The sequence below is a fragment of the Tursiops truncatus genome, chromosome 9, assembly GCF_011762595.2.
Source record: "Tursiops truncatus isolate mTurTru1 chromosome 9, mTurTru1.mat.Y, whole genome shotgun sequence".
In the NCBI taxonomy this organism is placed as follows: domain Eukaryota; kingdom Metazoa; phylum Chordata; class Mammalia; order Artiodactyla; family Delphinidae; genus Tursiops; species Tursiops truncatus.
In genome coordinates this window covers 35,999,205-36,012,701 of record NC_047042.1, presented here as the reverse complement: position 1 = coordinate 36,012,701, position 13,497 = coordinate 35,999,205, and the positions used below count along the sequence as shown (strand labels likewise).

Sequence of the window (13,497 nt, the reverse complement as noted above, 5' to 3'; positions counted from 1 at the left end):
GAGGTAAGTTCCTTCTGTGCCTACATTCTGGAGGGTTTTTATCATAAATGGTGTTGAGTTTTGTCGAAAGCTTTTTCTGCATCTGTTGAGATGATCATATGGTTTTTCTCCTTCAATTTGTTAATATGGTTTATCACATTCATTGATTTGCATATACTGAAGAATCCTTGCATTCCTGGGATAAATCCCACTTGATCATAGTATATGACCCTTTTAATGTGCTGTTGGATTCTGTTTGCTAGTATTTTGTTGAGGATTTTCCAATCTATGTTCATCAGTGATATCTGGGCCCATGATTTTTATTTTTCCCCTAGAATGTTTAGACAAATTGTAAACATATCCTATGTCAAGGACCCCGAATAAAAATATACTGTTGCAAAACTAGTGTTACCTTTTTAATTTTCTGAAGATTGGAAATATTTAGCTATTTAAAATAAGTGGTCTTGTCATTAATTCTGTTGGATGCCATTTGTATAGTATGTGATGCTTCCTCTCTAGTAGGAAGCATCAGACACTATACAATTTGCTTAGGGCCATACCTCTTATCACTTATGGAGCAGATGAACACATTGTAGATATGTGAAAATGGCATATTTCATTATACACAGTTGCCATAATGGTGTCTTACTTTATATTTCCAACGTGCGGTTATCACCTAGTTATCACTTAGAGGCAGAGGATGTTTCCAGAGGTACAGTATACCATTTGGCTTGAAACTTTTGAAACGAAATCTTTTCCTTTGGTTTTAACAAAGGAGGCACATGAAGAAAATGTTACAAGATGTTTAATGAAAGTTTAAAATATTTATTTTCTTGATTAGCTTAAATTTGTTACTGTTTTATGAGGAATAAAAATAAAACAATAAAATAACTTTTTGTATCGTTTCATTATCTGTTATTTGCTTTCCTTGTTTATTTTCATATATTTAAATATGTTCTATCCATTGCTACTTAATACTGTGCTTATTAAAATCTGTAGCTTCATTTTTGAGATAACAGCAGTTGAAATTATAAATAACAGTACTAATTGCAGTTTATTTCTCTTATTAAATAGTAAGTGAAGCTCAACATGATTTTCAGATAGAGAGATAATTGTGACTTAGACCAAAGAATAATAATCTCTTTTATTAATATGTAATTACCAAATTAATTCCTTCTTTAAATTTACTAAGATAAATAATTCAGTACAAGTAATAACTTTGCTCCACATGGTATTTAAGATCATTTAATATCCATATAATTGGTATGTATATATTCTTTTAAGATTGGTATGTATATATTCTTTTAAGAGGCTTTTTGTTTTATTTCTGACAATTAACGTTTGTCTAAAAGTGTTTATCTGTCATACCCTAAATTATCTTTGTGTCACCTGGCATGCACTAATGAACTTATTGTACAGTACTAAATTCGTTCCACTGTTCGAAAAACATATTCTACAAAATAATATGCATATGATCAATGGATACTATTTTCTAGAAGGAAGACATCTGCAAGATAAAAAAATGCAGTAATGGATATATACTATTACTGCCAGCTAAAACTTAAGAATACTCAATTTTGGGGGTGTTAATCATTAAACATTTAAGTTCTTGGTGGGTGCCATCGTCATTTTTCATCCTGGGGAAATTGCCAGGTTTTATAAGGCATAATATCTAAAGTCAAGGATCTTAGATCCCAGTTGTGATTACATGAGTTATAGGCATGCAACAGTTGGTGATCAGTAACACATAAAAGCAGTAGATCGTGATATAACGTTAAGTGTGCAGGCTTTAGAGCTAAACAAAGTTTACCTTCTGGCTCAGCTTTTTCCTAGCTGTATGGCCGTGGGCAAGTTACTGTGCAGCTCTTTACCTCAGTTTCCTCGATTTAAAAACTGGAATATGACACCTACTTCAGTGGATTGCTGAGGGAATTAAAGTACTTGAATACGTTAAAAAAAAGCATTTAGAGAAGTGGCTGTTAAATAGTAGGTGCTGTTTGTTGTCTGCAAAATTAAGTTCTCAGAATTATAGACCAGGGATCTTGAAGGTGAAAGGACTTTGAGGGAAAAGGAAGACAGTCACCGTATTTCTTTTACCTCATCTAACACTGAGGGTATCTACAAGACTGTGTGAGCATCATAAGCACAGGCGCAGTAGCTTCTTCAGTTTTGAATCTCAGTACTTAGCATGCATCCTCTTTGGTATGCAATATTTCATTAAGTGTTGAATGAACTACTTGCTGTCATTTATATATCTCTCTGTAGTTCACAAAGCATGATCATGTAAATCTTTATCTGCTCATTTCCACAACCTCATATTATAGTAATGGTGCCTTACGTGAATTGAGCGCCAGCTCTGTACCAGGCACTGTACAGTGCCTGTTTTTCAAACAATGACACTAAAGCTTAAAGGGGTAAATAACTTAATAAAACCACACAGTTAGTAAGAAACAGAAGAATCCAGTCCAAATTCTGACTCCAAACTGTGTGGTTCTTAAACTAAACCATTCCACGTCTCATTTTACATGAAGAAGAGTGTCTCAGGAGGGTTTAACAATGATCACATAGCATAGAGTAAAACAAGTACTGAATTAAACTCAAGCAGGAAATAAGGAGGGCTTTAGAATTAAAATATGTGATCACGATTAATGTTTAAGTTGATCTAAATACTTTTATTACCTTAGACTATAGAGATATTAACATTGGACTTGAACCACCACTAAAAGAATAGAAAAAGAGAGGATAACTTCTAAACTAAAAGAAAGAAGAAGGAGTAATAAAAATAATTGGCCCAAAGCAGGCAAAATGGAAAGAAAAAAGCAGCATAGTATAAGTGGAACAGATAAAAATAACACCTATAAAATGATAGCTTTAAACCTAAATATATTAGTAATTATATTAAATTTAAATGGACTATATTTGTGTGTACTTGTCTTACATGTATTCATTCTACATGTGTATTTTATGTAGAGTCCATTTGTGTATTCCTTTTCTAATAAAAAGTTTTTAAAAGTTTTATAATACTTTGAGAGCATCCACATTTCAAACTGTGTCAGTGCTTAAACTATCTTTGCACAGAGCTTTTCTTCTATCAAATTTTTTTACGGTTCTAATAAACATCTTTACACACTATCTTCCTTTAAAAGCAGTGTGACAGATTACAGTAAATGATGTGTATACAATTATATTTAAAAAACATGTACAGTATATTTAAAACAAAATCTAAAGCATGAGGAAGAAGAAGAAATAAATATTAAAGTTATTGTGATTGAGTATTAAATTACTTCTAAGCTTTTCTTTGGCAGAATCAAAAGGTGTGAATAGATTCTTCTCACTACTGGGGTATGTGGTGTTTCTGCATTTGTGGAGTGTAATAATATTAACCATTTTAAAGATGTTTTCATCAATAAAAGTAACAGCCTTAACTGAAGTCAGTATTTATGGATGATAATATTTTTATTTAATCACATTACTAATCTTGTAACTTTTTTCCTTGTAGGCACTGAATGGCTTTGTACTGGTTGTCACTACAGATGCTTTGGTCTTTTATGCTTCTTCTACTATACAAGATTACCTGGGGTTTCAGCAGGTAAATACATTTTTCTTAGGTCGTTAAAAAATTGTTTTTGGAAAATTAATTTTCTACGTTTATCTTATACTTAGGGACACAAGTGATAGTTTGTATATATAAAATGTAATTAAAATACATGCTATAGAATAAAACAGTATATGTTTGCAGCTAATATATTTTTATACTTTTAAAAATCTACTGCATTATAATTTTCTGAAGGGTATATGTGATTCATGGATTTTGTGTTTCTTCTTCCACTTATAAAGAACTCATATATATATGAAACTTTAGGGTAAGGGGCAGATAGGGTTTGGACAGGGGCAGACAAGAGAATATTTACCATCAAATTAGTTATGGATACTGGAAGGTATATGACAACTGTGAAATGAATGAGGTGATATGTAAAGGTATGAGCAAAATACTATGGCTTCTCCCTTTAATTCTGACTTGTATGGATTATGGAAGCTTTCCTGAAGGAAATGGTATTTAAGCTAACCTAAAGAAAGTGTAGGTTCCGGATGGGTGGACCATTGTGGAGGGAACACAGAGAAGAAAAGCTAGACGTAATGTAGACAGTAGGTTGGAAGGCCTTGAAGGAGGTGAGCGTGTTTGGTTTAATGTTACTGAGTGTATAGTGAATAAATGGAGTAATAAGGCGTTCAGCATATTTGAGGGGCAAGAACATCCAATATGATTTGAGAAGTTTGTAAGTACACTTGAATGCTAACTACTCTTATGTATCAGTAGTTCTTAAATTCTAATGTGCATAAGAATCACCTGAAGAACTTCATAAGATGTCATAACATTGATGGGCCTCCTTCCCATATAATCTGATTCAGTACGTCAGAGTGGGGCCCATGTATTTCATTTCTAACAACCTCCCAGGTGATGCCAAGACTGATGGTTGAATGGCCCTGTCTGCACTGTTATATAGACTGAAGCTTAAATTATGTCATACACACTATAGAAGCCACTAAATGTTTTTTGTTAAGGGGAACGTGTATGCTCCAATCTATACTTCAGAAGATAACTCTGGCACTGTGTAATGGATGGCATAGAGATGACTTCATGCTAGAAGATAAAGTTCGTAGGAAGATTTAAGTCCAGATAGCTAAAGTGGTGGAATCTGGCTACTGACACAAAGCCTAACTTAAGTATTTTTGGATTTTAAAGAAAATATACTAATGTCCATGGAAAAGCCTGTTGCAACTTAATTACATAACTAGTTTAGTTATTATTTGATGTGATTCATAACAGTTAAGAAATCAGAAAGATTAGCTGTTTCCCAATCTGTTTTTCTTCATATATGCATATAACCTGGATATTCTTTAAGAAAACATTCATATCTGACATTGGTGGTGGTTTATGGCACCATTTTTGAAACTGCATCTTGTGACTCATTAGTGGGTTATGAAATTGATATAGTGGATCACCATCAATCATTCCTTTTAGTTGCTTAAAATGAAATAAAATAGAAAACACAATATTGTCACACACATGTGGAATCTAGAAAAATGGTAGAGATGACCTTATTTGCCACGCAGAAATAGAGACAGACATAGAGCACAAATGTATGGACACCAACGGGGAAAGGGGTGGGGTGGGAGGAATTGGGAGATTGGGATTGACACATATACACTATTGATACTATGTATAAAATAGACAGCTGATGGGAACATACTGTATAGCACAGAGAACTCTACTTAATGCACTTAATGCACTGTGGTGACCTAAATGGGAGGGAAATACAAAAGAGAGGGTATATATATATATGGCTGATTCATTTTGCTGTACAGTAGAAGCTAACAGGACATTATAAAGCAACTATACACCAATAAAAATAAATTTTAAAAATATTGTTACACATAAAAGAAGTGTTCTGTGAAACTTTTTTCCACGTGTGTATACACACACACACACACACACACACACATACACACACACACACACACACACACACACACACACGATGGAAAGAAAATATTTCTTGCCATGAGTTGCAATAAAACAAGTTAGAGCAATTCTGGTGGAAGGGCCATTTACTGTAGTAAATGCTGAGAAGCAAGAGGTGAAGGAGGGATTCTGACCTGGTAATGGCATAATCCCTTACTTTTATGGAATCTACTAGAAGTAAAAATTTCATATAAGGAAAATTATTAGAGAGCAGTGAAGGAAATACATAATACTATCAAGCTTAGAGAAGTCAAATGCAGCTGGATGTTCAGACAAGGTTTTGTGGAAGAAGGAGGATTTTAAAAGATCAGTAAATAGATAAAAATCAGCAGAACTTGATGTGCTGCAATTAAGGAGTGGGAAGGTGACTTATTTGACTGAAAAGCATTCACACAGGGAAGTGATGGCAAATAACTTTTGACTTGTCAATTACAGTGCTAGTCTCTTTCTGGCTTTTCCTATATTGGATTCCTGAAGAGCTTTGCAAGCATTTCATTTGCGTTCATCACCACTAACAAGCACCCACTAATCTAGCAAGGTTTTGAAATTAGTAAGCCCCATTTTAAAAAAATCAGTACTTCTTGTTAATTTCCTTTTTTTTTTTTTTTTTCTTTAGTCTGATGTCATCCATCAGAGTGTGTATGAACTGATCCATACTGAAGACCGAGCTGAATTTCAGCGCCAGCTGCACTGGGCGTTAAACCCTTCACAGTGTCCGGACTCTGGACAAAAAATGGATGGTAAGAATGTTTACCAAAAGATAGTGTTGGGGATTTTTTGATATAATTCTGTGAAAGAAGGCAGAGAACCTTTAGGGGCATAGAACTCCATGGTGAAGGTTGGGGAGAAGGGGAAAGACATGAATCTCTGGCTGCGGGCCAGAGCCAGGTCACAGGGAACCTGGTGACCTAAGGAGGATTTTGACAGATGACAGCCATTGATGAATTTCACGTGACAAAGCATACCCATATACTCACTAATATATTGTATAAAAAGAACTCTTACACTGTTGTGAAAGGGGGAAGGAATGTACAAGGTTGATTCTGGAGTGTGTATGAATTGTTCTGTGTTTAAAATGCACCAAATATAAAAGCAGACTAGCATATGCAAGGATAAAAAAACCTTCTTTCAATGCAAGCAGTGTTTTCACACATCTGTGAAAATGTTAAAAAGAAGAAAAGGCTTAGAAAATATAGAAATTGTTGACAGGATAGCTCAGTAGAAGTAAAAACAGCCGAATAGGTAAAGTTCTATGTAGTGAAAATGTTATTCAATAAGTTTTCATTTCTTTTCACTAGCTCCCCTTCTGAAAGCGATTTTTCTTTTGTAATCCAAATACAGACTTCGGTTTAGAAATTAACACAAATTTCAGCTATTCAAACACTTAATTTTACAGCAAAATGAAAGTAACTTTGTGTTGCTATTATTTCTACAGAAGCTAATGGCCTCTCACAGCCAGCAGTCTATTATAACCCAGACCAGGTTCCTCCAGAGAACTCTTCGTCTATGGAAAGGTGCTTCGTTTGCCGACTAAGGTGTCTGTTGGATAATTCATCTGGTTTTCTGGTAAGGTGCAAAATCTTTTACTGACATTTACTATGAAGTTTTAGAAAATTAAAAAGAAAAGTGAAACCAATTTAATTTGAATGTATTTGAGTTTGGGTTATAAAAATCTACTTTATTAAATAATTTTATAAAGGACAGTAACTTTTTAAAATCTTTCTAAAGTTTTGGAAATATCTTCCATAACTCAAAATCTCTATCCTTTAGGATGCAGTAACAAAGACTAGTGGAATAACAGGGAACTCTCTATCTTTCTCCTTCTTTTGGACTTTTTAGGTATAAGATAGAGAATTATATAGCACTTCTTTGGCAGCAGACTGCTTACCCTCCTTGGATTTAATGCCTGCCAAATGGAAAAATTATCACGGCCTTTTCCGCATGGCTGGAATAACTGCCGTGTAAAAAAGTGGTTGTGTCTTCATGATTGCAGGATCCTCCTCTAGTATGAAATGCTCTTGAATAGTGTGAACTCCTGAGTAGGATGGCCAGGGAGCAGCGTAGGCAGGACGCTAAGAGTAGAGACGGCCCGGCCTGTCAGGTGCCTGTGTCCTGAAGATTGTGCACTCCACCAGGTACAGAAGGAGACAAAGCATGTTGCATATTACTTTTGTGACTTATCAGGAATTGGAAACAGATGATCAAATCTATTAGCAAACGATGATTTTTGTTGGTGTGTTTATTCCTGAAGATAGTTTTGCTGACCCCGAATTACAACTGTGCTTTGAGCTAGTTTGCTAGTATTGATGATCACTTAGTATATATGTCTAGGTGGAATTTCTTTGTGTAATTGGGCCTTTTCTCCCTTGTGCTGCTCTCATATTGATGTCAGAATCATCCCTTGGCCTGGTACTGTTTTAAGCAGCCAGATTGATCATGGTCGTGATTAAATTGTCTCTGTTTCCTCTGTCTTCTAAAATTGTTCTTTAATAGAGTTCTGTGTTCTTTGTATGGTTTTATGATTCATTTTAGTGTTTTTAAACAGTCGTTTTATCTCTGTATAAAAGATTCCTAGGAATTTTGAATATACTCTGAGCTGTGGACTAGTCCACAGACTATATCTGAAAATTAATATGTACTTGATGGCTTTATCACTATTCATTCGTTTAGGAAATAGAGTTTGAGTGTGCAGCGTGTACGGACCCGTGCTAGGCGTGGATGGTAGGGCAGCCGCAAGGTCAGAAAACCATTAGGTCTTCCTTTTGTGACCTATTAAAGCACTGAGTGGTTCACTTACGAATCCCTTGAGGATAGCCCTCATACTACCTTTTAGGATATTTTTAATGGGCTTTCTGGGGAGAAAGGAATTCAAGTCACATTTGATAGCCTCATGAACTTTTATGGAATTATCAAGAACACTGGAAATGGCCCTGATGGAGCCTTTTAAAAAGGAACCATTTTAAAACGTTAATCTTAATGAACTGTTTTTTGGTTTTTTTAAGGCAATGAATTTCCAAGGGAGGTTGAAGTATCTTCACGGACAGAACAAGAAAGGGAAAGATGGATCAATACTTCCACCGCAGCTGGCTTTGTTTGCAATAGCTACTCCACTGCAGCCACCATCCATACTTGAAATCCGAACCAAAAATTTCATCTTTAGAACCAAACACAAGTTAGACTTTACACCTACTGGTTGTGATGCCAAGTAAGTGAAACCTTTTCAGGTTTATTTTACCAAATGTATATTTTGTTGCAGTAAGTGTGTCTTAGCATGTATATATTTTCCATATGGTGTTAATTATAGTATTGTTTATTATTATAGTAGCTATTATTATTTCATACTTTACAGCATAGCCTTTTAAAATAAAATTTCATCACATTCACAAATCTTTTTATTTTACAATATTTGACACAATTTCTGTATTATACAGATGATGTGTTTATATAAGATTCGGTATCCTGATGACATTTATTGTTGGCTTGTTTTACATTTTTAAATTATACAAACTTTGACTTTTAGCCCTAGAAGTTTAGTAACCAAAGCATGTTGCTACTTTTCTCCTTCCTAATAATGCAAATGCAGACAGGTTGGAGAAACCCTGCCCCTCAAAATGTAGTATAGAAATGTAGTATAGGTATTCTAGAATTTAATTAGAGATTTTGTGTTTCACCTATATAATCTACTCTGTTAGACTGATCTTTAGCAATAATTTTCATGGTCTTTATTCAGGAGAAGAAAACAGTCTAAAAGTGAAATTTGCAACCATAAGCAAAAGAGAGCAGTTACAGAACTGTGTGTGTTTCTACCTGCTAGTGTGAAATTCTGAATGTCAACATAGTACAGAAACTAGCATATAACTAGTGAACTGATGTTGGCTACTTCATTTTTGTTAAATTTTAATTGCATTCTTATTTTGCCTTTCTTTTAAACAGAGGAAGAATTGTTTTAGGCTATACTGAAGCAGAGCTATGCATGAGAGGATCAGGATATCAGTTTATTCATGCTGCTGATATGCTTTACTGTGCTGAGTACCATATCCGGAGTAAGTTATAGTTTCTTATGAGCTTGGCTGTGAAAGCAGCTTACGCTCTAGTACGTGTTTCAAATTATTACTAATGTAATGTGTTTAAGGAAACTATTTGGATAAACGTCTCCTTAGTATCACACAATTATGATTAGCCTGAGTTACACTCTCTATTCATTAGCTGCCACACAAGAATTAAGTAGTTTAATTACTCTGAAAATGACCGTTTTGCCCACGTTTTTGCTCAGGAGTTTTTTTAATGGCATCATTTTTAATTCTAAAATTTATGTTAATAGAGATTATGCTTTAAAATTGTATAGTAAAATATTAGGCTGTAGGAAATGTTCCCTTTTTTTTAAAATGAAAACAATTTTCCCTCCAAACTCTATACTCTCTTTTCATGTGTTACGAGAATTGTCTGACTTAATCTTTCCTTGAACCATTTAAATAATAAATTTAGTATGAAACAGGAAAAAATAGCAATGCTGAAGAAGTATTTTGATACATTTTAATATACTGTGCTTAAAAGTCGTCAACATAGTTATCATCTTTGGTGATATGTGAATTACATCTAGAAATATTACAGAGATTATTGTGTTGATTTTGGATTTGATAATTTAATTCTTTTTTGTTTCAGTGATTAAGACTGGAGAGAGTGGCATGATAGTGTTCAGGCTTCTTACGAAAGACAATCGATGGACCTGGGTGCAGTCGAATGCACGCTTAGTTTATAAGAATGGAAGACCAGATTATATCATTGCAACTCAGAGACCTCTAACGTAAGTACAAAGACCTAGAACATTTCATGTTTTGGTTTTTTATTTTAATAACACTTTGGTTTATAAATTGTCCTTCATGAAAACCTAAAAATAAACTTTAAGAGAATTTACACTGGAAATAAAAATTGAAAGGTAATATGTACAGAAAGAAGGTGGCATAGGGTAAGGACATTGAGAAAACAGAGTTAACAGACTTTCTTGAACAACTGTGTATGTAGAGCTACAGAAAGAGAATAATCAAAGAAAACTCCAAGGGTTTATCCTCGGTATATGAAGGAAAGATGAAAAGCCAGCACCATCTGTCAAATAAAATAAAAACATAATAGTGCTTTGTTTAGCGTGTTTGCTAATAAGCAGGCAGTGATTTTTAAGTTTCTCATATATTCTCGAAGTGAGTAGTTTGTCAGATATTTGTATTGCAGATGTTTTCTCCAGTCTGGCGAAATGATTTTTATATGTGGTTTTGAGGGTAAGGATCAAGATTATTCTTTTCCCTTATATGGATATCTAGCTGATTAGTAACATTTATTGGAAAGATGGTTTTTTGAAAAGACCATCTTTTCCCCACTGCACTGCATTTCAATCAGGGGATTGTATCTGGGGTTCCATTGGTCTGGTTGTCTATTTTTAGACCAAAGCACATTGTCTTAACTATTCTGTACCCTAATATGCCTTGATATCTTGATGTATGCCCGCCATCTCGTTTGTTCAGAATTTCTTGGCTCTTTACATTTCTATATAAATAGTTTAGAAATCAGTTGTCAATTCCCATGGGAAAATTTGTTTATAAGAATGGAAGGATGTTTTTATACATTTGATATTTTTGTTTGCTTGTTCTATCAGTTATTAAGAGATTATGAGATCCATTGGATGGTTATGAAATCCATTGGAGCTCTTTACCTAATATGGATATTAAATTTTACATATATACACTCTGTGTAGTACATATGAACCTATAACTATGACATTTTCTCCATGCCTTGATTTATGAATTCCTTCCCCATGCAAACATTTTTAATTTTCATATGTCAATCTTCCTTTAGAGCTTCTGGGTTTTATATTTTATTTCCACGAGCCTCATTTTTACATTTGGATCTTTATTCCATTTGTAATCCATTTTTCAGGTAGGGATGGAACCTGAGTGTGAAATTAATGACTATTATTAAATTTTTGGACAAATTCTAAATTAAATTTGTCTGAAAAACAATTTTAAGTACTTATCATCAGAAAGATTTCTCTCAAAGTTCATGTTCCCTGCTATGAAACTCAACTACAGTGTATTTTGCTTGCTATTATTTTTTCTTTTCTAAAATTTCTTATTTTGAAATGTTTATGATGCGACTCTCCTTAACATACGCCAACTTTCTTGTGCCCAATTTTAGAGATGAAGAAGGAACAGAGCATTTACGAAAACGAAATCTGAAGTTGCCTTTTATGTTTACCACTGGAGAAGCTGTTTTATATGAGGTAACCAACCCTTTTCCTCCCATAATGGATCCCTTACCAATAAGGACTAAAAATGGTGCTGGTGGAAAAGATTCTGCTACCAAGTCAGCTCTAAGTAAGGATTCCCTCAATCCCAGTTCCCTCCTGAATGCCATGATGCAACAAGATGAATCTATTTATCGCTATCCTGCTTCAAGTAGTACACCTTTTGAAAGAAACTTTTTCAATGACTCTCAGAATGAGTGCAGTAATTGGCAAAACAATGTCGCACCAGTGGGAAGTGACAATATCCTGAAACACGAGCAGATTGGCCAGTCTCAGGAAATGAACCCAACCCTCTCTGGAGATCACGCAGGGCTCTTTCCAGATAATAGAAACAGTGACTTGTACAGCATTATGAAACACCTAGGCATCGATTTTGAAGATATCAAACACATGCAACAGAATGAGGAATTTTTCAGAACTGACTTTTCTGGTGAAGAAGACTTCAGAGATATTGACTTAACAGATGAAATTCTGACCTACGTCGAAGACTCTTTAAATAAGTCGGCCTTGGGGTGTTCAGGTTACCATCAGCAACAGTCCATGGCTCTGAACCCAAGCTGCATGGTACAGGAGCACCTCCAGTTAGAACAGCAAGAGCAGCTACAGCAGCATCAGAAGCACAGAGCAGTGGAGCAGCAGCAACAGCTGTGTCAGAAAATGCAGCATATGCAAGTTAATGGCATGTTCGCAAACTGGAACTCGAACCAATCCGTGCCTTTTAATTGTCCTCAGCAAGACTTACAGCAGTACAATGTCTTTTCAGACGTACCTGGGACCAGTCAAGAGTTGCCCTACAAATCTGAGATTGATACTATGCCTTACGCACAGAACTTTATTCCCTGTGGTCAGTCTGTGTTGCCGCCACATTCTAAGGGTACACAGTTAGACTTTCCCATCGGGGATTTTGAACCAGCCCCATACCCTACAACTTCTTCTAATTTAGAAGACTTTGTCACATGTTTACAAGTTCCTCAAAGCCAAAGGCACGGACTCAATCCACAGTCAGCCATAGTAACTCCTGAGACATGTTACGCCGGGGCTGTGTCAATGTACCAGTGCCAGCCGGAAGCTCAGCACAGCCATGTGGCCCAGATGCAGTACAACCCAACAATGCCAGGCCCGCAGGCATTTTTAAACAAGGTAAGAGTTTTATTCAACTGAATAAACCCTTTAGATGATTCTTCGTACATTATAAATCGAACCAAGTTATAAATTTTCTACGTCAGTGACTGATTTTAATCTATTATCTGTAGCATTCATGTGAGAGAGCATTTTAAACTTTATCTATTTTTTATAAGCCAGTACTTTTTTAATATGTTAGTAATACAAGTATATCATAGTTACCTGAAAGGAGAAAGAAATCAAGGAAAAAAGCAACATGGCCTTAAGTGACAACCAGGTGAAATTAGTTAAAAGTATAATCTTGATTTTTAAAAATACGGCCTTTTAAATTTTTAAAGATATTTTCTTCAAAGCTCAATTTTTTTGCTGACATATAATTGATTTACAATTACTTTCAGGTGTACAACATAGTGATTCAATGTTTTTATCGATTATACTCTATTTAAAGTTATTATTTAATATTGGCTCTATTTCTGTTGAAATTGGGTTAAAAATCAATATAGTTGTGCTTCCTTCAACGGCTTTTGTCCTAGATGATCTCTGGAATTCAGTACTTGGCTTCCTTGGTGTTCTCTGG

The 13,497-nt window shown here is 34.8% G+C and overlaps 1 protein-coding gene and 1 long non-coding RNA gene across 2 annotated transcripts in view; one reads left to right on the top strand and one right to left on the bottom strand.

Annotated features, from left to right (window-relative positions):
- Positions 1-13,497, bottom strand: part of LOC141279533 (uncharacterized) — a 359,504-nt gene that overhangs the window by 14,730 nt on the left and 331,277 nt on the right. The gene's annotated exons all lie outside the window — the stretch shown is intronic.
- AHR (aryl hydrocarbon receptor) overlaps positions 1-13,497 on the top strand; it is a 50,779-nt gene that overhangs the window by 30,752 nt on the left and 6,530 nt on the right. The window contains exons 4-10 of the mRNA XM_019928248.3: positions 3,479-3,568; positions 6,120-6,243; positions 6,939-7,069; positions 8,506-8,708; positions 9,437-9,546; positions 10,166-10,307; positions 11,690-12,938. Coding sequence (XP_019783807.1) covers positions 3,479-3,568; positions 6,120-6,243; positions 6,939-7,069; positions 8,506-8,708; positions 9,437-9,546; positions 10,166-10,307; positions 11,690-12,938 — 2,049 coding nt within the window. The remainder of the gene's footprint in view (positions 1-3,478; positions 3,569-6,119; positions 6,244-6,938; positions 7,070-8,505; positions 8,709-9,436; positions 9,547-10,165; positions 10,308-11,689; positions 12,939-13,497) is intronic.